Source organism: Hordeum vulgare, chromosome 5H (assembly GCF_904849725.1).
Source record: "Hordeum vulgare subsp. vulgare chromosome 5H, MorexV3_pseudomolecules_assembly, whole genome shotgun sequence".
Classification (NCBI taxonomy): domain Eukaryota; kingdom Viridiplantae; phylum Streptophyta; class Magnoliopsida; order Poales; family Poaceae; genus Hordeum; species Hordeum vulgare.
This window is the reverse complement of record NC_058522.1, coordinates 468,275,460-468,298,063: the sequence shown is the minus strand read 5'-3', so window position 1 is coordinate 468,298,063 and position 22,604 is coordinate 468,275,460. Positions and strand designations below refer to the sequence as shown.

Below are 22,604 nucleotides of genomic sequence, written 5' to 3'. Positions count from 1 at the left end.
TGCATGTTTTTTTTTCTGGAGGGTAGGAAAGGCATGGGTTAGTTGGTTGGTTTTCCTGCTCCTTTGCTCGATCGTTTTCGCACGGGGTGCATGTCTGCATGATGATGGCGATGCGCTGCTTTTTACATACATGAAACCAACGAACGGACGGAGGAGAATGCATCATGCATGTGTGTGCTGTTTCACCTAATCCTTTGACCTGAATGTGCTCCATCTAACGCGTACGGAGTGCAGTACAGAGGCCGAGCGAACGGGCAGAGGATACAACCGAATCGGGCACGTACGGTTCAGTCTCGGAGATCAGACTCGGTCCGTCTGAAGCACAGTACATCACGACATGTTCATGCGGATGCAGTGGTTGTTCATCTTCCATCTTCAGGTTCAGGTGCAGTTTTAGACGTTGTAGTGCAGCATTCTATCTCGTCTTCGCACCAGTATATCGCGTGTTTAGAGCATCTCCAATAAATGGTTCAAACCGGTGTTGGGTCTAAATTTAAAGCATCAAAAAGTGTTTTTTACATTTTTTGAAAAAAGGCTCAACTCCAACAGGTGGTTCAAAATAGAGATGTAATAAAAAGAGCAATGTCAATAGATGTTCCAAAACGAAGATTAAAACGACCAACTACTACTTCACCTCAACATAGTTCAAACATGAAATTTAACATAGTTTCATACACAAATTCAACTACTACTTATTCGAACTATAAGATGAAACTACTCTTTGTCGTCGGAGCTGCGGAACTGCTCTCAAAACTCGTCCTTGGTCGGGTCATCACACCCCTCGTCCTCCTCCTCGGAGTCACCCAGTCCTCATCCAACAACTCAATAGAGATCACAGTCGAAGGGCCGACCTCATCCTCCTTCTTCACCCCCTTCTTTTTTTCCTCGTCTTCTTTGGCGCCATAGGGGAGCGGGGGCCGGCCGAGCGCAAGTCGGCACGGCGATCGAGCGGGGCGGCCGAGTGCAAGTCGGCACGATGACCGAGCGGGGAGCGGGGCGGCGGCGTGCGGGGCGGGGCGGAGGCGACCGGAGCAGGGCGGCGGGGAGCGGGGCGGCGGCGGCGTGCGAGGCGGGGCGGAGGCGTGCGGGGCGGGGCGGAAGCGACCGGAGCAGGGCGGCGTGCGGGGTGGGGTGGAGGCGGCCGGAGCGGCGCGGCGACGTGCGGCGCGGAGCGGAGGCGGACAGAGCGGGTCGGCGGACGGACCGGAGGCGGAGGCGGCCGAAGAGGAGGCGGACGCAGGGCCGGGCGGCGGCGTGCGGTGTGGGGTGGAGGCGACCGGAGCGGGGCGGCGATGTGCGGCGCGGGGCGGAGGCGGCCGGAGCGGGGCGACGACATGCGGAGCGGGCGAAGGCGGACGGATCGAAGCCGGAGGCGGCCGAGCGAAGGACAGACCGGAGGCGGAGGCGGGCGAGGGTCTGGATCTACGGCGGGCGACGTTGGAGAGCTGCGGCGGGGCGGCGGCCGAGCGGGGAGCTGCGGTGGGGCGGAGGCGGACGGGCGGTCGCGAGGCGGAAGGGGAATGAAGTGGCTGCTAGGCATTTGGTGGGTGCCCGCGGTTTTACACCAATTGCATGTCGTGATGTAAATTTGCATCACAAAGTTTTCAATTTTACATTACCGGAAGACCGCGGTCTAACTTTTTTTCGTATGTTGGAGCAGGGTTTTTTTACCCCAGACGATTCAAAAGTTAGGTGTTTTTACAAACCGTCGGTTGGAGATAATCTTATCATGAATAGCCGAATATGTGTATCAGCGTGCTCCAGAAAATACACTACTCGGTAGTGTATCTAGCACGTAACCACATAATGTACTGGGCGGAAGTTGATGCACGCACATACATATCCATTCTTCAGATGCAGTGTTCTTACTGTAACATTATCAGGATTACAGGGTGCTTCAGATCGGGGCACCCAGCACACGATCACCATTTCTTACTGTAACCATGGGGTCCTTCTAGTTCATAGGGCACAACGAACATATTTACAAGTTGGCACTTCGAAAGAAGGAAAGAAAAACCAGCAACATATATGTACAACAGCGGACACTTTGGGGAGCGTTCTCCCACAGTTTATGTGAACGGTCATTTCTGGGCGTCTGACCCAGAGTGGGATGCTGGCTTTGGCTTGAACTCCTCCTCGAGCTCTTTAATGACAGGCTCCACCGCGGCGTCAATCTTGTCGCTGAGCGCTTCGATCTGCAACGACAAGAGGGTCAGCCGGGATGTTTCCTAATCCATTGTGCTAGAGACGGTAGAGACGAAACTGCCTTTAACAGGATGGAAGGCTAGCAAATGTATTGATCTCGAATTAAGATGCGATGCGTGCCATACCATTCAGTTTTAGCTATTCTAAAAATAAATTCAATTTTAGCTGGATGGCTGCAGAAAATTTCAAATTGAGCTATCATTAGCATGTTTTGAGAGAAACCATTGAAACAGTCTTAGTTCACTACCAGAGAGAAACCATAGAAACAGTCTAATGTTCATTACCAAGTAAAGTAAGCACATGCTTTCCCCATCCCAAAGTCTTCCAATGCTTTTGTTTGCAGTAGTAGCATGACCGCATATATGTTATTGAATGTACTTCCTAGGTTCCTTACAAGCAACAGCTAACTTAACGAATAGTCCGAATTGCTTGGAAATTGCTCTTGTATAGTTGTACACATTATTCATAGCAGTAACTTTCACTACTATTTAATGTTCACACATGTATGATGTATACCTGTTTATTATCCTTAAAATGTATATATACAATGTAAGCAAAAATATCATGTATACTTGCTTATTATCTTCAAATTAAATGTATATATAACGTAAGCAAGAACATCATTAAGTAGGAACAAGAATAAGTCATCACGAACCTTCTTAATCATGACTTCAGCCTTGTGTGCATCCTTATCGACTTCCTCAGCAATGTACTCAAGCTCCTCAGCCAACTTGTGCAGGGATCCATCCTTCGGTAGGGAATTGGCAACATTAGCAGCAAACTTCTCCGTCACCTCAGAGGCACGCTCCAAAACGTCCAAAGCAGTTTCCACGTTTTCGATCGCCTTGTCTAATATTACAAATCAATGATTGAAGCAAGAACTTGATTTCAAATGTCAATGACAAAAAAATATATTCATGATCTCATGGACTTTACAAGATTAATGTCAGGACTCTGAAAGCCTGAACCTTCTGTTGACTGAAGAACATGACCTTGCAGGATTAATATCAGGTGTAGTTAGCTTAGTACCCTAGCTACTTTGTAGAATTAGTCCGATCCCAAGCACTTGTAGCCGGACTGTTGAGATGGTATCTGAAACCCATCCCTCTTTCAGTGCCTATATATCGTTCTTGTGTTGCGAATCCATAGAGGCTCTGCCAATTAATTTCTAAGCTGTCTGCGGGATTGGTAGTGGTACTGCGTTGATCAAAAGCGAGACGAAATAGTAGTATTGGAGTGTATGCATGTACCTTCGAGCTGCCTGGCTCTCTTGTAGAACGGCACGGCCGTGTAGACTACGCCTCCGAGCACCATCTGCACCCTGCGAAAAAGAGCATCAGAGAAGGGATGATCAGTCGCGAACTCGCGATTCATCTCACGGGAGCCGTATAGACTACTGTGGTAGTACGACTGGTTCTGTAAATCCGCACCAGATAGGTAACATCGGCAGCGGCGAGAAGCCGAGGCGTCGGCGGCCCGCGGCGTCGACGGCGGCCGCGGCCAGCTCGGCCGGAACTACATCAGATTTCCCGAGGAAAACCCACCTATGAACAGAGATCAAACCATCTTACACAAAATACACGAGTTGACTTTGAACACAAAATCCACGAGTTGACGGAGGCGTACCCGGAGTCGATATCGCTCGGATCCGCAGCGGAATCGTCGGCAGACGGCTTCTCGCCAGTGCTGCATCGAAAGAGGAACAACGCACAAATCAGATAAAAGGGGCACCAAATTGCATCAGCGAATCAACCTTTGTCTGAGAAGAATGATCAGAGGGAAAGAAGGCGGCCGTACCGTGGGTCTTCCTGGGCGGGCAGGGTGGCGGCGGTAGGCGGCAGGGCGAGCGTCGCCATGGATTGGAGGATCGATCGATTCGAAGAGCAGAAGCTTTGGGTGGATGAAGGGGAAGAAAGGATCCAGGAGACGATTTGCTCGTGGGAAATATAGTGGTAGGTAGCTGCTGCGCTTAATCATGTGAGGGTCCGAATCAGCATTAAATTTCTGGCGTGGGACCAATACAACAGTGTGAGTAGAAAGAAATCTTAGTACTCCTTCTACGCGTGTTGCGATTATTATTACTCCTAGTTCTTATCTATACATACACGTGTGTTCGGATTAGTTCTACTCCTTCTACGGTCTCGTTTTGATTTCTATTTTTTTAACACACTAGCAAAATGATCTGTGCGTTGTCACGAAAAAAAAACATAATCTTTAATGATGTTGACCACATTATGTTCACATATCATCGCTTGATTTTAAAATTTTATGCACAAATGCAAGAAAATGTTTTTTTTTTAAATTTACATTTTCAAAAAATATAAGTTGAAGCAATCTTTACATTTTCAAAAAATATATATCATGGTTGTCAAAAATCTTGGTAGCTCAAATATTTATTCTGAATTTCAATTTTTTTTTTTCAAAAACATACAATAATAATTCGATCCATCCAACAGTTAATTCTTTAAAATTCATGCAGGTATATTGTCACAAATACTTAGAAGCAATGATGTTTAATTACATACATTAGATCTTTCGTGAACAATTTTATAAGTATGGAAACAATATTAAAATTGAAAACATTTTTTACAATTTACAAGCATTTATTAAAAATTGTGAATATTTTTTATATTTCGAACGGGTTTAAATATTTTCTTTTGAATTGGCGACCAATTGAAGAAAAAAGACGAACATAATTTTTTATGTTGGAGGATTTAATTTTAATTTCACAAACATTTTTATAAATCAGTAATATATTTATTAAATTCATGGACATTGTTTTGAAATTTGCAAAAAAATATAAAATCCGGCGCTTTTTTTGAATCCACAAACATTTTATGTTTTCGTCAGCATTTTAATTCAAAATTACTATTTTTTAATATGAAAAAGTTTTTGTAACTCAAAAAATTTTAAATTAGAAATAAACAAAAATGGAACGGAAAATTTTAAATAAAAAAAGAAACTATCAAAACAGGCATTAGCTTTTTGTAAAATTTTAGGACATTTTTTTAAATGCATTAACATATTTTGAGTTAGAAAGCATTTTGTTAAATGCCTTTAATAATTTTTAATACATGGACTTGTGTTTGAAATCATGGACTTCTTATTGTACAAATATTTTTCTAAAATTGCACACATTTAATTGTATATGCGAGCATTTTTTACAAAACTCGGAGCAATTTTTGAAGTCACAAACATTTTATTTTTTAAAATGTGGTGATTTATAATTTTCAGTTTATTAAAATTTTAAAGATTATTTGAAGTTCTAAATTATTTAAAATAAAAAAATATAACAGAACTGAAAATAAATAAATAAACGGAACTAAAAGCAGGCACGTGTGAATGGGCCGGCTCACACGGTGTGCTGGATATTGTTCCAGCATGCAGAGCATAATATATGAGGTTTTTACATGGGCCGGCCGAGTCCAAGATTTTTTGCTTTGTGAAACGTTCTCTATTACTTACCGGTGGCATGGTGGGTAATTTATGCAAACTTTAGGGGTAATTTTCATGACGGACGACTAGAAACCGTATTTGTTTTATTATTAGGAAGAGATTATAGACGTAAACGCTCATATACACGCGCATAAACTCAACCTACGAACGCACACATGCACATCCTATCCCTATGAGCATCGTTAAGAGATTGAGCCGACATGTCATCTTGAGATTTACGAAATCATCGTAGGCGCCTCGTCGTCGGCGGAAACGTCTTCTCCCAGTGAAAGCGTATCACCGGAAATCCTGAAATAAATTCAAGAGTAATGCAAACGCGAGGACTTGAACCCTCATGGTTTGGGGATACCAGTGTCCCTCTTGTAAGAATAAGTTAGCATGTATTAGCATATATACATGATATACTCTTAACCTTCCTATCTCTGTCTCCACATCTATCCTTTCCTTTTAAACTAGGATTAGATCTTGGAGTACAAGTATAGGATTGATTTTGTAACTCTACTAGCAAAATGGCCCGTACGTTGTAACATGAAAAAAATAATTATAATTTTTAATGATGCTGATCATATTACGTCCTTAAAGTTTTAGGACATTTCTTAAAATGCATGAACATTTTTTAATTAGCAAACATTTTTTTCAATTGCACTCAAAAATAATACACAACTTTTTTTTCTCAAAATCATGGACTTTTATTGTTTTCACCAACATTGTTCTCAAAATTATGAACATTTTTCTGAATATGGGAATACTTTTACAAATATCCCGAGCATTTTTTGAATTCACAAATATTTTATGTTTTCTTCAAAATTCTCAGTTTGTTAAGTTGCAAAAGTTTTTCAAAAGTCCATATTATTTAAATTTTAAAAAATGGAACAGAAAATGAAAATAAAAAATAAGACTAAAAACAGAGACACGAACTGTTTTAAAGATTTTTACACGGACTTTTGTTTAAAATTATTGACTTTTTCCATTTTACACACATTTTTTTGTATATGCAAACATTTTTCAAAACTCCTGAGTAGTTTTTGAATCCTCAAAAATTATGTTTTTTAATATTTTATTTCAAAATTCTCAGTTTCTTAAATTTAAGAAAAGTTATTTGAAATTCTAAATTATTTAAAGTAGAAAAAAATGGAACTGAAAAGTAAAATAAAAAAATTAAACTAAAAGAACAGGCGGCCACGTATGGGCCGACCCAAATAGGTGTGCTGCATCTTTTTGCAATGCCTAGAGCGTAATATAGGAGGTGCCTATATGGGTCGGCCCAGTCCGGAGATTTTCCTGTTTGAAACGTTTTCAATGACTTATAAGTGGCAATTGTGGGTAATTTTCATCAACTTTATGGGCAATGTTAATGACGGACGACAGAAGCACTAATTGCTTTATTAGTAGGTAAAGATATATATGCGTCATATGGGCTGCAATACATGCGATTCATATTCTCAAAATCTCTGTAGTCTACATGGTATCCGTTTTTCTCTCTTTCCTGTGACTTGCTTCCGCTGCAACCCTAGCCACCGAACCCTAGCATCAACCGCCAGCTTCCCAAGCCATCGTTGCTGCCATGGACTTCGACGACTTCGCCTCCACCCCAAACTCCTCCCTCGCCTCCTCCGGATCCAACCCCTTTGCTGCAAGCTCCGCCAACCTCGCTGCACCTAGCACCACCGCCATCCAGCTCATCGACATCCGCAACCACGTCACCGTCGTCCTCAACTTCGACGAGTGCAACTTTTGCATCTGGCAGACCTTCTTCAATTTCACCTTCCCCAAGCTTGGTCTTCTTGATCATATTGATGGCTCCGTCGACGCCCTCCTGGCTCTCGGGGATGTCGAGTGGACCCAAATAGATCAATGCATCGTTTCTTGGCTGTACACCACGGTCTCCAAAGACATCCTTGAGATCATCATACAGCCCTCCGACACCACCGCCAATGCTTGGACCGTCATCACCGACCTCTTCCGCGACAATCGCCTCCAACGGTCCATGTTCGCCAAGCGTGACTTCCTCAACCTCGTCCAAGGCGACCTCTCCGTCACCGCCTTCGCGAGCCACCTCAAGTGCATCTCCGACACATTTCGCGACGTGGGCACTCCGGTCACCGACCAGGACATGCCCACGACCTTCCTCAACGGGCTGAACGGCGAGTTCGGCCACTGCATCGCTGCCCACTCCATCAACCATGCTGGCCTGACCTTCGCCCGTGCTCGTGGCGCTCTTTTGCAGGAAGAGCGACGCCTTGCGCGCCATGCCCAGCAAGTTCAGACGACTCTCTTGTCGCCCAGCGTTTCTCTCTCGCGCCTGCACCATCGGCGTCCACGGCTCCTCACTTCACCGCCTGCTGCACCCTCGTCCGGTGGCAAGGGTCGCGGCAAAGGGGCGCAAGAAGCCACAACAACAACAATAGGGCCCCGACGTCCCTCCTTGCACCCCTGCTGTGCAGGATCCTGCCGCGTCGTTCTGGCCCGTCGGCAACAATCCGCTCTCCGGCATGTTCCAGGCATGGCCACCGAACTGGCGTGCTCCCGACGCTGGTCTTCTTGGCCCGCGCCCTGGCGCCTCTACGCCCCATGCCTATACTGGCCATCTCGGGCAGCCGGGCTATGGCGCTACACCGGGCTACGGCGCCCCACCGATCTACAACTACTACGCTCTGTCACCTCCATCGCACCAAACCCCTGTGTGGGATCACTTCTTTCTCCCCTACCTCCACTTTTTCTTCTATCATCTTTGGAAACGGCGGCTCTCTTCCCATTACTCACATCGGCAATGCTTCTTTGCCCACCACTTCTTTTCCACTTTCATTATGTGATGTTGTTATCACTCCTAATATTCTTAAAAATCTAATCTTTGTTCGTCTTTTAACTCGTACCAATCCTGTTAATGTTGAGTTTGATGAACTTGGTCGTTCTGTCAAGGATCGGCGTACCCGCGCGATGATTCTCCGATGTGACGGTCCTGATGATCTTTGTCCAGCCGTCACCGGGCCTCAAGCTTTTCTCGCCGCCACCACCGACCTTTGGCATCAACACCTTGGCCATCCAGGACATGCTGCTCTCTCTAGGACTCTTGCTTCTTTTGATTTCTCTTGTAATAAATTCCCCACTACACCATGTCATGCTTGTAGATTGGGGAAGCATGTTCGTTTACCCTTCAAACAATCCGACAGTCAAGCTAGTTTCCCTTTTGCTCTTATACATTGCGATGTTTGGACATCTCCTATCACAAGTGTTTCGGGGTTTCAATATTACCTTGTTTTACTAGATGACTACTCGTGCTATGTTTGGACTTTCACATTGCGTCGTAAGTCGGATGTGTTTTCCATTATCTCTCGCTTTCATGCCTTTGTCGCCACCCAATTTCAACGTTACATCTTAGCCTTTCAAACCGACAATGGTCGTGAATTTGATAACCATGCTTCTCGCACCTTTTTTGCACAACACAGCATCCACCTTCGTCTCACATGCCCTTATACATCGCAACAAAACGGTCACGCAGAACGCATACTTCGCACATTAAATGACAGTGTTCGTACACTGTTATTACATGCTCATATGCCTCCTAGGTTTTGGACTGAAGCCCTTAATACTGCAACCTATCTTCTCAATTTCCGACCTTGTCTTCCACGCAACAATCTTCCTCCCCATCAACTTCTTTTCGGTTCCCCACCTGAATACTCTCATCTTTGAGTTTTTGGATGTCTCTGATACCCCAATACCACCGCCACTACTCCTCACAAACTTGCACCTCGCTCCATCGCTTGTGTTTTCTTTGGCTACCCTCGTGATCACCGTGGATACCGCTGTTATGATCCGGTCGGTCGCCGTGTGCTAACATAATGCCATGTTGTTTTCGACGAGTGCGTTTTTCCTTTCAGGAACATACTGTCGGAATCTCCATCACCATTAGTTGGGCGGATTAAGTCTTCTCCGCCCGATCCCGTCGTGGTGCCTGCACCTCTGGCCACTCGACGTCGTGACAGAACTCCGGCCATGGCCGCCCCTGCATCAACCTCCACAGCTGCCTCGATGGCTGCGTCTTCTTCTCGGCCGTCCAGCTCGTCGGCTCCCATGGGAGCCACTGATGGTTCCCCGGCAACAGGCGCCTCGCTTGGCGCCCCTCGGACACCCTCATCGGCTGCCCCGACACCACTCCCGAGCGACGTGGCTGCTGTCTCTAGCAACTCTAAAGCAGCCGCCACCCGCATGTCATCATCATCCGTGGTACCCTCCGGCTCTGTCGTTGAGGTCGCCGCGCCTTCGCCATCGCCTGCTTAGACTTCAGCTCCGGTGGCACGTGCGTGTGTTGCCCCATGGCTCCGCCCCTCTGATGTGTCCATACATCCGATTACTACGCGAGCACGCCATGGTGTTTTTCAGCCTCATCAGCGTTTTGTGGATGCTCACACGGCCACTATTGTGCCCTCGCCGCTTCCCACTTCTGTTCGTGCAGCGCTTTGTGATCCCGCGTGGCATTCCTCCATGCAAGAGGAATATGATGCGCTCCAGGCTAATCACACGTGGACTCTTGTGCCTCGCCCTCGAGGTGCCAACTGTTGGAAATATGCCCTAGAGGCAATGATAAATAGTTATTATTATATTTCCTGTTTAAATATAATCATTTATTATCCATGCTATAATTGTATTGAATGAAAACATAGATACATGTGTGGATAAATAGACATAACAATGTCCCTAGCAAGCCTCTAGTTGGCTGGCCAGTTGATCAAGGATAGTCAAGGTTTTCTGACTATGTGCAAAGTGTTGTTGCTTGATAACTAGATCACATCATTAGGAGAATCATGTGATGGACTAGACCCAAACTATGAACGTAGCATATTGATCGTGTCATTTTATTGCTATTGTTTTATGCGTGTCAAGTATTTGTTCCTATGACCATGGGATCATATAACCCACTGGCACCGGAGGGATACCTTGTGTGTATCAAACGTCACAACGTAACTGGGTGACTATAAAGGTGCTCTACAAGTATTTCCGAAGGTGTCCGTTGGGTTAGTATGGATCAAGACTGGGATTTGTCACTCCGTGTGACGGAGAGGTATCTCGGGGCCCACTCGGTAATACAACATCACACACAAGCCTTGCAAGCAATGTGACTTATTGTAAGTCATGGGATCTTGTATTATGGAACGAGAAAAGAGACTTGTCGGTAACGAGATTGAAATAGGTATGCGGATACCGACGATCGAATCTCGGGCAAGTAACATACCGAAGGACAAAGGGAATGACATACGGGGTTGCCTGAATCCTTGACACTGAGGTTCAACCGATAAGTTATTCAGAGAATATGTAGGATCCAATATGGACATCCAGGTCCCGCTATTGGATATTGACCGAGGAGTACCTCGAGGCATGTCTGCATAGTTCTCGAACTCGCAGGGTTTGCACACTTAAGGTTCGGTGATGTTTTAGTATAGTTGAGTTATATGTGTGGTTACCGAATGTTGTTCGGAGTCCAGGATGAGATCACGGACGTCACGAGGGTTTCCGGAATGGTCCGTAGACGAAGATTGATATATAGGACGACCTCATTTGATTGCCGGAAGGTTTTCGGGCATTACCGGGAATGTACCGGGAGTGACGAATGGGTTACGAATGTTCACCGGGAGGGGGCCAACCCTCCCGGGGAAGCCCATAGGCCCTAGGGGTGGCGCACCAGCCCTTGGTGGGCTAGTGGGACAACCCAATAAGGCCTATGCGCAAGGGATAAGAAAATCAAAGAGAAAAGGAAAAAAAAGGAGGTGGGAAGGAAGGGAAGGACTCCACCTTCCAATCCTAGTTGGACTAGGATTGGAGGTGGACTCCTCCACCTCCTTGGCCGGCGCACCCTTAGGGTCTTGGACCCCAAGACAAGCCTCCCCTCCCCTCCTCCTATATATAGTGGAGTTTTAGGGCTGATTTGAGACAACTTTTGACACGGCAGCCCGACCACAAACACCACCGTTTTTCCTCTAGATCGTATTTTTGCGGAGCTCGGGCGGAGCCCTGCAGGAGTAGATTCTTCACCGCCACCGGAGCGCCGTCACGCTGTCAAAGAACTCATCTACTTCTCCGTCTTGCTTGCTGGATCAAGAAGGCCGAGATCATCGTCGAGCTGTACGTGTGCGGAACGCGGAGGTGCCGCCCGTTCGGCACTAGATCGAAGAGGATCGTGGGACGGATCGCGGGACGGTTCGTGGGACGGTTTGCGGGGCGGATCGAGGGACGTGAGGATGTTCCACTACATCAACAACGTTTCTTAACGCTTCCTGCTATGCGATCTACAAGGGTATGTAGATCCAAATCTCCTCTCGTAGATGGACATCACCATGATAGGTCTTCGTGCGTGTAGAATTTTTGTGTTTCCCATGCGATGTTCCCCAACAGTGGCATCATGAGCTAGGTTCATGCGTAGATGTAATTTTGAGTAGAACACAAAGGGTTTTGTGGACGGTGATGTTCGATTTGCTGCCCTCCTTAGTCTTTTCTCAGTTCAGCGGTACTGTTGGATTGAAGCGGCCCGGACCGACATTATTCGTACGCTTACGAAAGACTGGTTTCATCGCTTGACATGCAACCTCATTGCATAAAGATGACTGGCGGGTGTCGGTTTCTTCAACTTTAGTTGAATTAGTTTTGATGAGGCGGTCCTTGGAGAGGTTAAATAGCAATTTGCACATCTCCGTTGTGGTTTTTGCGTAAGTAAGATGTGATCTACTAGATACCCACTGCAACCACGTAAAACATGCAACAACAATTAGAGGACGTCTAACTTGTTTTTGCACGGTATGCTTTTGATATGATATGGCCAATGAAGTGACATGATATATTGGATATATGAGATGATCATGTTGTAATAGTTAAATATCGACTTGCACGTCGATGGTACGGCAACCGGCAGGAGCCATAGGGTTGTCTTTAAACTAACGTTTGTGCTTGCAGATGCGTTTACTATATTGCTAGGACGTAGCTTTAGTAGTAATAACATGAGTAGCACGACAACCCCGATGGCGACACGTTGATGGAGATTATGATCATGGAGATCATGGTGTGGCGCGGTGACAGAAAGATCGTGACGGTGCTTTGGTGATGGAGATCAAGAAGCACATGATGATGGCCATATCATGTCACTTATGAATTGCTTGTGATGTTAATCCTTTTATGCACCTTGTTTTGCTTAGAACGATGGTAGCATTATGAGGTGATCTCTCACTAAAATTTCAAGTCGAAATTGTGTTCTCCCCGACTGTGCACCGTTGCTACAGTTTGTCGTTTCGAGACACCACGTGATGATCGGGTGTGGTAGACTCAATGTTCACATACAACGGGTGCAAAATAGTTGCACACGGGGAACACTCGGGTTAAGCTTGACGAGCCTAGCATGTGCAGACATGGCCTCGGAACACATGAGACCGAAAGGTCGATCATGAATCATATAGTTGATATGATTAGCATAGAGATGCTTACCACCGAAACTATCCTCAACTCACGTGATGATCGGACTTCAGCTAGTGGAATTGGATCATGTACCACTCAAATTACTAGAGAGATGTACTTTTTGAGTGGGAGTTTAGCAAGTAATTTGATTAGTTAAACTCTAATTATCTTGAACATAGTCTAACTCCACTTTGAAAATATTTGTGTTGTAGATCAATGGCTCACGCGACAGTCACCCTGAATTTTAGTATGTTCCTAGAGAAAGCTAAGTTGAAAGATGATGGAAGCAACTTTGTAGACTGGGCTCATAATCTTAAGTTGCTCCTGCAAGCTAGGAAGAAGGATTATGTCCTTAATGTTGCGCTAGGAGATGAACCACCCGCCGCGGCTGACCAAGATGCTAAGAACGATTGGTTAGCACGCAAGGAGGACTACTCGGTAGTTCAATGTACAGTCTTGTATGGCTTAGAGCCGGGACTTCAACGTCGCTTTAAGCGTCATGGAGCACATGAGATGTTCCAGGAGTTGAAGTTTATCTTTCAGAAAAACACCCGGATCGAGAGGTATGAGACCTGTGATAAGTTCTATGCTTGCAATATGGAGGAGAATTCGTCTGTCAGTGAACATGCGCTCAAGATGTCTGGGTACTCAAACCGTCTAGCTGAGCTGGGGATTGAACTCCCGCAAGAGGCTATCACTGACAAAATTCTTCAATCACTGCCACCAAGCTATAAGGGCTTTGTGTTGAACTATAACATGCAAGGGATGAAGAAGTCACCCGGCGAGCTATTCGCGATGCTGAAAGTCGCAGAGTCAGAACTCCGTAAAGAGCATCAAGTGTTGATGGTGAATAAGACCACTAGTTTCAAGAGAAATGGCAAAGGAAAGAAGGGTAATTAAAAGAAGAGCGGCAAGCCTGTTGCCAATCCGACGAAGAAGCCCAAAGCTGGACCTAAGCCTGAAACGGAGTGCTATTATTGCAAGGGTATGGGTCATTGGAAGCGCAACTCCCCAAGTATCTTGCTGATAAGAAGGCGGCCAAGGAAAAATCAGGTATATTCGATATATATGTTATTGATGTGTACTTAACCAGCTCTCATAGTAGTGCGTGGGTATTCGATACCGGTTCTGTTGCTCATATTTGCAACTCGAAACAGGAACTGCGGAATAAGCAAAGGTTGGCGAAGGATGAAGTGACGATGCGCGTGGGAAATGGTTCCAAGGTTGATGCAATCGCCGTCGGCATAGTTTCACTTCAGTTACCATCAGGATTAGTTATGAACTTAAATAAATGTTATTTAGTGTCTGCATTAAGCATGAACATTATATATGAATCTTGTTTATTGCGAGACGGCTGCTCGTTTTAGTCCGACAATAATGGTTGTTCTTTTTCTATGAGTAATATCTTTTATGGTCATGCACCCAATATGAGAGGATTGTTCATATTAAATATTGATAGTGATAATACACATATACATAACATTGAGACCAAAAGAGTTAGAGTTAACAATGATAGCGCCATGTTTTTATGGCACTGTCGCTTAGGTCATATTAGGGTAAAGCGCATGAAGAAACTCCATATTGATGGACTTTTGGAGCCACTTGACTTTGATTCACTTGACACATGTGAACCATGCCTCATGGGCAAGATGACTAAGACTCCGTTCTCCGGAACAATGGAGCGTGCAAGTGACTTGTTGGAAATCATACATACCGATGTGTGTGGTCCGATGAGTGTGGAGGCACGCGGCAGATATCGTTATTTTCTCACCTTCAGTGACGATTTGAGTAGATATGGTTATGTGTGCTTGATGAAGCACAAGTCTGAGACGTTTGAAAAGTTCAAACAATTTCAGAGTGAAGTCGAAAATCATCGTAACAAGAAGATCAAGTTCCTACGGTCTGGTCATGGGGGTGAATATCTGAGTTTCGAGTTTGGTGCTCACTTAAGACAATGTGGAATTGTTTCACAGTTGACACCGCTTGGAACACCACAGCGTAATGGTGTGTCTGAACGTCGTAATCGTATTTTATTAGAGATGGTGCGATCTATGATGTCTCTTACCGATTTATCGTTATCATTTTGGGGTTATGCATTAGAAACAGATGCATTCACTTTAAATAGGGCACCATCAAAATCCGTCGAGACGACGTCATACGAACTGTGGTATGGCAAAAGACCAAAGTTGTCATTTCTTAAATTTGGGGATGTGATGCTTACGTCAAAAAGCTTCAGCCTGAAAAGCCGGAACCCAAAGCGGAAAAGTGCATCTTCATAGGTTAGCCAAAAGAGACAGTTGGGTATACCTTCTATCTCAAATCCGAGGGCAAAGTGTTTGTTGCTAAAAACAGAGCTTTTCTTGAGAAGGAGTTTCTCTCGAAAGAATTGAGTGGGAGGAAGATAGAACTTGATGAGGTTGTCGAACCTCTAATTCCTCTTGATGGTAGCGCAGGGCAAGGGGAAACCCCTGTTGCCGCAGCACCGGTTGAGGAACAAGTTGATGATGATGATCATGAAACTTCGGATCAAGTTACTGTCGGACCTCGCAGGTCGACAAGATCACGTATGGCTCCCGAGTGGTACGGTAATCCTGTCTTGACGATTATGTTGTTGGACAACAATGAACCTGCGAATTAGGAAGAAGCAATGGTGGGCCCGGATTCCAACAAATGGTTGGAGGCCATGAAGTCCGAGATAGGATCCATGTACGAGAAAAAAGTGTGGACTTTAGAAGTACTACCTGAAGGCCGCAAGGCTATTCAGAACAAATGGATCTATAAGAAGAAGACAGACGCAGACGGTAATGTGACCGTTTACAAAGCTCGACTTGTGGCAAAGGGTTTTCCACAAGTTCAAGGAATTGACTACGATGAGACTTTCTCACCGGTAGCGATGCTTAAGTCTGTCCGAATCATGTTAGCAATAGCTGCCTTTTACGATTATGAAATCTGGCAGATGGATGTCAAAACGGCGTTCCTTAACGGTTTTCTTAAGGAAGAGTTGTATATGATGCAACCCGAAGGTTTTGTCGATCCTAAGAATGCCGACAAAGTGTGCAAACTCCAGCGATCCATTTATGGACTGGTGCAAGCATCTCGGAGTTGGAATAAGCGTTTTGATCAGGTGATCAAAGCATTTGGGTTTATACAAGTGGTTGGAGAATCTTGTATTTACAAGAAAGTGAGTGGGAGCTCTGTGGCGTTTCTAATATTATATGTGGACGACATATTGCTGATTGGAAACAACGTGGAGCTTTTGGAGAGCATAAAAGGTTACTTGAATAAAAGTTTCTCTATGAAGGACCTAGGAGAAGTTGCTCAGATTCTAGGCATTAAGATCTATAGGGATAGATCGAAATGCCTGATAGGACTTGCACAAAGCACATACCTTGGTAAAGTGTTGAAGAAGTTCAAAATGGATCAGTCCAAGAAAGGGTTCTTGCTAGTGTTACAAGGTATAAAATTGAGTAAGACTCGGTGCCCAGCAACTGCGGAAGATAGAAAGACAATGAGTTCTATCCCCTACGCTTTAGCCATAGGTTCTATCATGTATGCAATGCTATGCACTTGACCAGACGTCAGCTTGGCCATAAGTATGGCAGGCAGGTTTCAGAGTAATCCAGGAGTGGATCACTGGACAACGGTCAAGAATATTCTGAAGTACCTGAAAAGGACTACGGAAATATTTCTCGTGTATGGAGGTGACAAGGAGCTCGTCGTAAAAGGTTACGTCGACGCAAGTTTTGACACTAATTCGGTTGACTCTAAGTCTCAAATCGGATACGTATTTATTCTTAATGGGGGTGCGGTAAGCTGGTGCAGTTCCAAGCAAAGCGTCGTAGCAGATTCTACATGTGAAGCGGAGTACATGGCTGCCTGTGAGGCGGCAAAGGAGGGTGTCTGGATGAAGCAGTTCATGACAGATCTTGGAGTTATGTCGAGCGCACTAGATCCATTAACTCTGTTATGTGACAACACTGGTGCCATTGCCTTAGCAAAGGAACCAAGGTTTCACAAGAAGACCAGACACATCAAATGACGCTTCAACCTCATCCACGACTACGTCGAGTTAGAGGACGTGAATATTTGCAAAGTGCACATGGATCTGAATGTAGCAGACCCACTGACTAAACTTCTTCCACGGGCAAAACATGATCAAAACCAGAACTGTATGGGTGTTCGATTTATTACAATGCAAATCGCATGGCGATGTGAGGACTAGATTATTGACTCTAGTGCAAGTGGGAGACAGTTGGAAATATGCCCTCGAGGCAATGATAAATAGTTATTATTATATTTCCTGTTTAAAGATAATCGTTTATTATCCATGCTATAATTGTATTGAATGAAAACATAGATACATTTGTGGATAAATAGACATAACAATGTCCCTAGCAAGCCTCTAGTTGGCTGGCCAGTTGATCAAGGATAGTCAAGATTTTATGACTATGTGCAAAGTGTTGTTGCTTGATAACTAGATCACATCATTAGGAGAATCATGTGATGGACTAGACCCAAACTATGAACGTAGCATATTGATCGTGTCATTTTATTGCTATTGTTTTATGCGTGTCAAGTATTTGTTCCTATGACCATGAGATTATATAACCCACTAGCACCGGAGGGATACCTTGTGTGTATCAAATGTCACAACGTAACTAGGTGACTATAAAGGTGCTCTACAGGTATTTCCGAAGGTGTCCGTTGGGTTAGTATGGATCAAGGCTGGGATTTGTCACTCCGTGTGACGGAGAGGTATCCCGGGGCCCACTCGGTAATACAACATCACACACAAGCCTTGCAAGCAATGTGACTTAGTGTAAGTCACGGGATCTTGTATTACGGAACGAGAAAATAGACTTGCCGGTAACGAGATTGAAATAGGTATGCGGATACCGACGATCGAATCTCGGCCAAGTAACATACCGAAGGACAAAGGGAATGACATACGGGATTGCCTGAATCCTTGACACTGAGGTTCAACCGATAAGTTATTTGGAGAATATGTAGGATCCAATATGGGCATCCAGGTCCCGCTATTGTATATTGACCGAGGAGTACCTCGGGGCATGTCTGCATAGTTCTCGAATCCGCAGGGTCTGCACACTTAAGGTTCGGCGATGTTTTAGTATAGTTGAGTTATATGTGTGGTTACCGAATGTTGTCCGGAGTCCCGGATGAGATCATGGACGTCACGAGGGTTTCCGGAATGGTCCGTAGACGAAGATTGATATATAGGATGACCTCATTTGATTGCCGGAAGGTTTTCGGGCATTACCGGGAATGTACCGGGTGTGAAGAATGGGTTCCGGATGTTCACTGGGAGGGGGCCAACCCTCCCGGGGAAGCCCATAAGCACTAGGGGTGGCGCACCAGCCCTTGGTGGGCTGGTGGGACAGCCCAATAAGGCCTATGCACAAGGGGTAAGAAAATCACAGAGAAAAAAGGAGGTGGGAAGGAAGGGAAGGACTCCACCTTCCAATCCTAGTTGGACTAGGATTGGAGGTGGACTCCTCCACCTCCTTGGCCGGCGCACCCTTGGGGTCTTGGACCCCAAGGAAAGCCTCCCCTCCCCTCCTCCTATATATAGTGGAGTTTTAGGGCTGATTTGAGACAACTTTTGCCACGGCAGCCCGACCACAAACACCACGGTTATTCCTCTAGATCCTATTTCTGCGGAGCTCGGGCGGAGCCCTGCAGGAGTAGATTCTTCACCACCACCGGAGCGATGTCACGCTGCCAGAGAACTCATCTACTTCTCCGTCTTGCTTGCTGGATCAAAAAGGCCGAGATCATCGTCGAGTTGTACGTGTGCTGAACGCGGAGGTGCCGTCTGTTCGGCACTAGATCGGAGCGGATCGTGGGACGGATCGCGGGACGGTTCGTGGGACGGTTCGCAGGGCGGATCGAGGGACGTGAGCACGTTCCACTACATCAACCGTGTTTCTTAACGCTTCCTGCCGTGCGATCTACAAGGGTATGTAGATCCAAATCTCCTCTCGTAGATGGACATCACCATGATAGGTCTTCGTGCGCGTAGGAAATTTTTTGTTTCCCATGCGACGTTCCCCAACACCAACATCATCACCGGCAAATGGGTATTTCGACACAAACTCAAACCTGATGGTTCTTTGGATCGCTATAAAGTTCGTTGGGTCGTTCGAGGATTCACACAGCGTGCTGGTATTGAGTTTGGCGAGACTTTCAGTCCCTTCGTTAAACCTGCCAAAGTTCGCACAGTTTTGCACCTTGCTCCTTCTCGGAATTGGCCGGTCAATCAGCTGGATGTATCTAATGCCTTTCTTCATGGTGTTTTGCATGAGCGGGTTTATTGTACTCGGCCTACAGGTTTCACTGACACTAACCATCCTGAGCATGTTTGTGTGTTGTCCAAGTCACTCTATGGATTGAAACAGGCTCCATGCGCATTGGTGATTTTCTTCGGCGCCTTGGTTTTATTTCGGCTCTTTCGGACACCTCGCTATTTGTGCTTCGTCGTGGTACCTGCATGACCTACTTGCTCCTTTATGTTGATGACATTGTACTCACAGCTTCATCGGTCCCGTTTCTTCGCACGATCATCAGCTCCCTCAACACTGAATTCAAGATGAAGGATCTTGGGCCTCTTCATTTTTTATCGGTGTTGCTGTTCGTCGCACACCCTCTGATTTCTTTCTATCTCAAGAGAGATATGCGGAGGATCTTCTTAATCGTGTTGATATGTGAAATTGTAAGCTTGTCTCCACGCCTGTTGACACCAAACCTAAGGTCTCGGCTGCTGCTCGTGAACTTGTGTCCGATGCCACCTACTATAGAAGTATTGTTGGTGCTCTTCAATACCTCACTTTGACACGCCAAAACATTGCATATGTTGTTCAACAGATTTGCTTGCATATGCATGCTCCACGTACCACTCATTGGGGATTGATCAAGCGCTTACTTCGTTATCTTTGCGGCACTACTTCTCACGAACTGAGATTGCCGGCAGTTCCTCTATTGCATTGCTGCTTATTCAGATGCTGACTGGGCTAGTTGTCCAGACACTCGCTGGTCTACTTCAGGATATTGCATCTATCTTGGTGATACTTTGGTATCTTGGTCCTCCAAACGCCAACCTACTGTCTCTCGCTCAAGTGCTGAAGCCGAATACCGTGCGGTCGCCAATGCCGTGGCTGAATGTTGCTGGCTTCGTCAACTTCTTGTCGAACTCCATTGTGTCATTAACAAGGCTTCTGTAGTGTTCTGTGATAATATCTCTGCAGTATACCTTTCTGCTAATTCCGTTCATCATCGTCGAGCGAAGCACATTGAGTTGGATATTCATTTTGTACGCGAGAAGGTGGCTTTGGGATAGTTTCATGTTGTTCATGTCCCAACAACTCATCAACTTGCAGACATTATGACTAAGGGGCTTCCTACTTCTTCGTTCGAAGCTTTTCGGTCGAAACTTGGCATTTCGTCTCACGACGCTTCGACTGCGGGGGGGGGGGGGGGGAGGGGGGTAAGAATAAGTTACCATGTATTAGCATATATACGTGATGTACTCTTAACCTTCCTATCTATATCTCCACATCTATCCTTTCCTTTTAAACTAGGATTAGATCTTGGAGTACAAGTATAGGATTGCTCTTGTAACTCTATATATATGCGCCATATGGGTTGCAATACATGCGATTCATATTCTAAAAATCTCTCTAGTCTACACCTCTAACCATCCAACCACACGTTGGTCTGCCTTTTGATTACTATTTGAGAAGTGCTTCGGTACACCCCCTAACAAAATGTAGAAGGGAAAAATAGTCATACGGTGGAAACTTATACCCACGTCGTATCGTAGACGTAGATGCTTACCCTCAACAGTACGGAAAAAAACTTGTAGAGTGACTCCTCGATCAAGCCCGCCTTCCGCCCGCCTAGAGAAAAAAAACATCGCCGATCGATCCCGGCTATCATTCGGCTGCCATCGCCGATCGATCTCGGCTATTAGCAGCTGCCATCGCTGATCGATCCTGGCTATCACACGGTGCCATCGCCGATCGATCCCGGCTATCACGTGGATGCCATCATCGCTGGATCGTCCGCCGCCTCTACCACCCCGAACTCCCGCGCCGCATCCGCCGCCTCTAACCACCCCGAGCTCCCGTGTCGCGTCCGCCACCTCTAACCACCCCGAGTTCCCACGCCGCGTCCCCCGCCTCTAACCACCCCGAACTCCCACACCGTGTCCTCCGCATCTAACCACCCAAGTCCCGGCGAGCAGGCCGTTTTCCGCATCGACGTCGCGTCCGCCGCCTACCCCGAGCTCCCACGCCGCCCGTTCCAACCCCGCCGTGTGCGACGTCGTGGTTGGCGGTCACGGAAGTGGCCGGCAACGTCTTGGGCGTCGCCATATTCCACATCGACGCCGCGTCCACCGCTTGTAACCACCCCGACATCCCACACCGCCTCTAACTGTCACGACCTCCCATGCCCGCACCACACTCGTCCAACTCCGGTAGTGACCGCACTCGTCCACCGTCGCGGATCCGTCCGGTAACCCCACGGATGGATTCGTCGTCTTCCATGTCGCCACCGTCTTGAATCACGCTGGAGACGTCGACACCGCCACACAAGATGTGTTTGTCAATGATGCGCAGTGTTGGTAGTAACGCGTGTTTAAATGGACAAAGAAACCTCATTTACGTCCGATGATAATGGTATGAATAAGGTCAGTCGGACCAATAACGATCCTAGTAATGAAGATGATGACAGTAGTGATAACAAATCGTGATCATCATACGATATCTTGCCTTCAAAGGATTTTGAAAATAATGAACATGATGCAAACAGTGAAAACGTAAGTGAAGTCTATTTGATTTCAATTTTCAACTGGCAAAGTACCATATGTGTAATTATTTTTCTGTGTTTTTAATTTATAGGAAGATGTGGACGTTGAGAATGAGCAAAATAATTATGAGGAATCGAGGGCTGATAATGTGAGCTAGGTTCGTTCAAACATTTTGTACCGTGCGTGATAGTTTGTACACAAAGATGATAATAACTGTCATAGTTTCATATGTAATTCTCTAGGAGGGCTCAGATGGTCCTGATGGTTCTGAAGATGGAGCAAAGATGGACATTGAGGAAGCTCAATACCAGCAGCAAATGTTGGAGAGACATTGGAAGGTATATGGCTATGACTTTTCGGTCCCAAAGGGATGCATACATATTCTACAACAAGCATGCCAAAGAGCGTGGGTTCAGCATTAGAAGAGAGAAGGTGAAACGAAGGAAGGATGCTTCAGGAATAATTCGGTTCAGGCGGTTCGTTTGCTCTAGGGCAGGGAAAGGCACAGCAAATTCATAACCATGGAGGGTCTGATACGTCTCCGTCGTATCTACTTTTCCAAACTCTTTTGCCCTTGTTTTGGACTCTAATTTGCATGATTTGAATAACACTAACCCGGACTAACGCTGTTTTCAGCAGAATTGCCATGGTGTTGTTTTTGCGCAGAAATAAAATTTCT

The 22,604-nt window shown here is 45.9% G+C and overlaps 1 protein-coding gene across 1 annotated transcript; it reads right to left on the bottom strand.

Moving 5' to 3' along the window:
• Positions 1–1,822: 1,822 nt before the first annotated feature.
• On the bottom strand, positions 1,823–4,202 carry LOC123398967. The gene is made up of 6 exons (XM_045093404.1): positions 4,003–4,202; positions 3,832–3,891; positions 3,636–3,749; positions 3,456–3,526; positions 2,861–3,054; positions 1,823–2,195 (listed from the first exon to the last, which is right to left on the bottom strand). The coding sequence occupies exons 1-6, from the start codon at positions 4,059–4,061 to the stop codon at positions 2,082–2,084; spliced, it is 612 nt and encodes a 203-aa protein (XP_044949339.1). The 5' UTR covers positions 4,062–4,202; the 3' UTR covers positions 1,823–2,081.
• Positions 4,203–22,604: the final 18,402 nt, after the last annotated feature.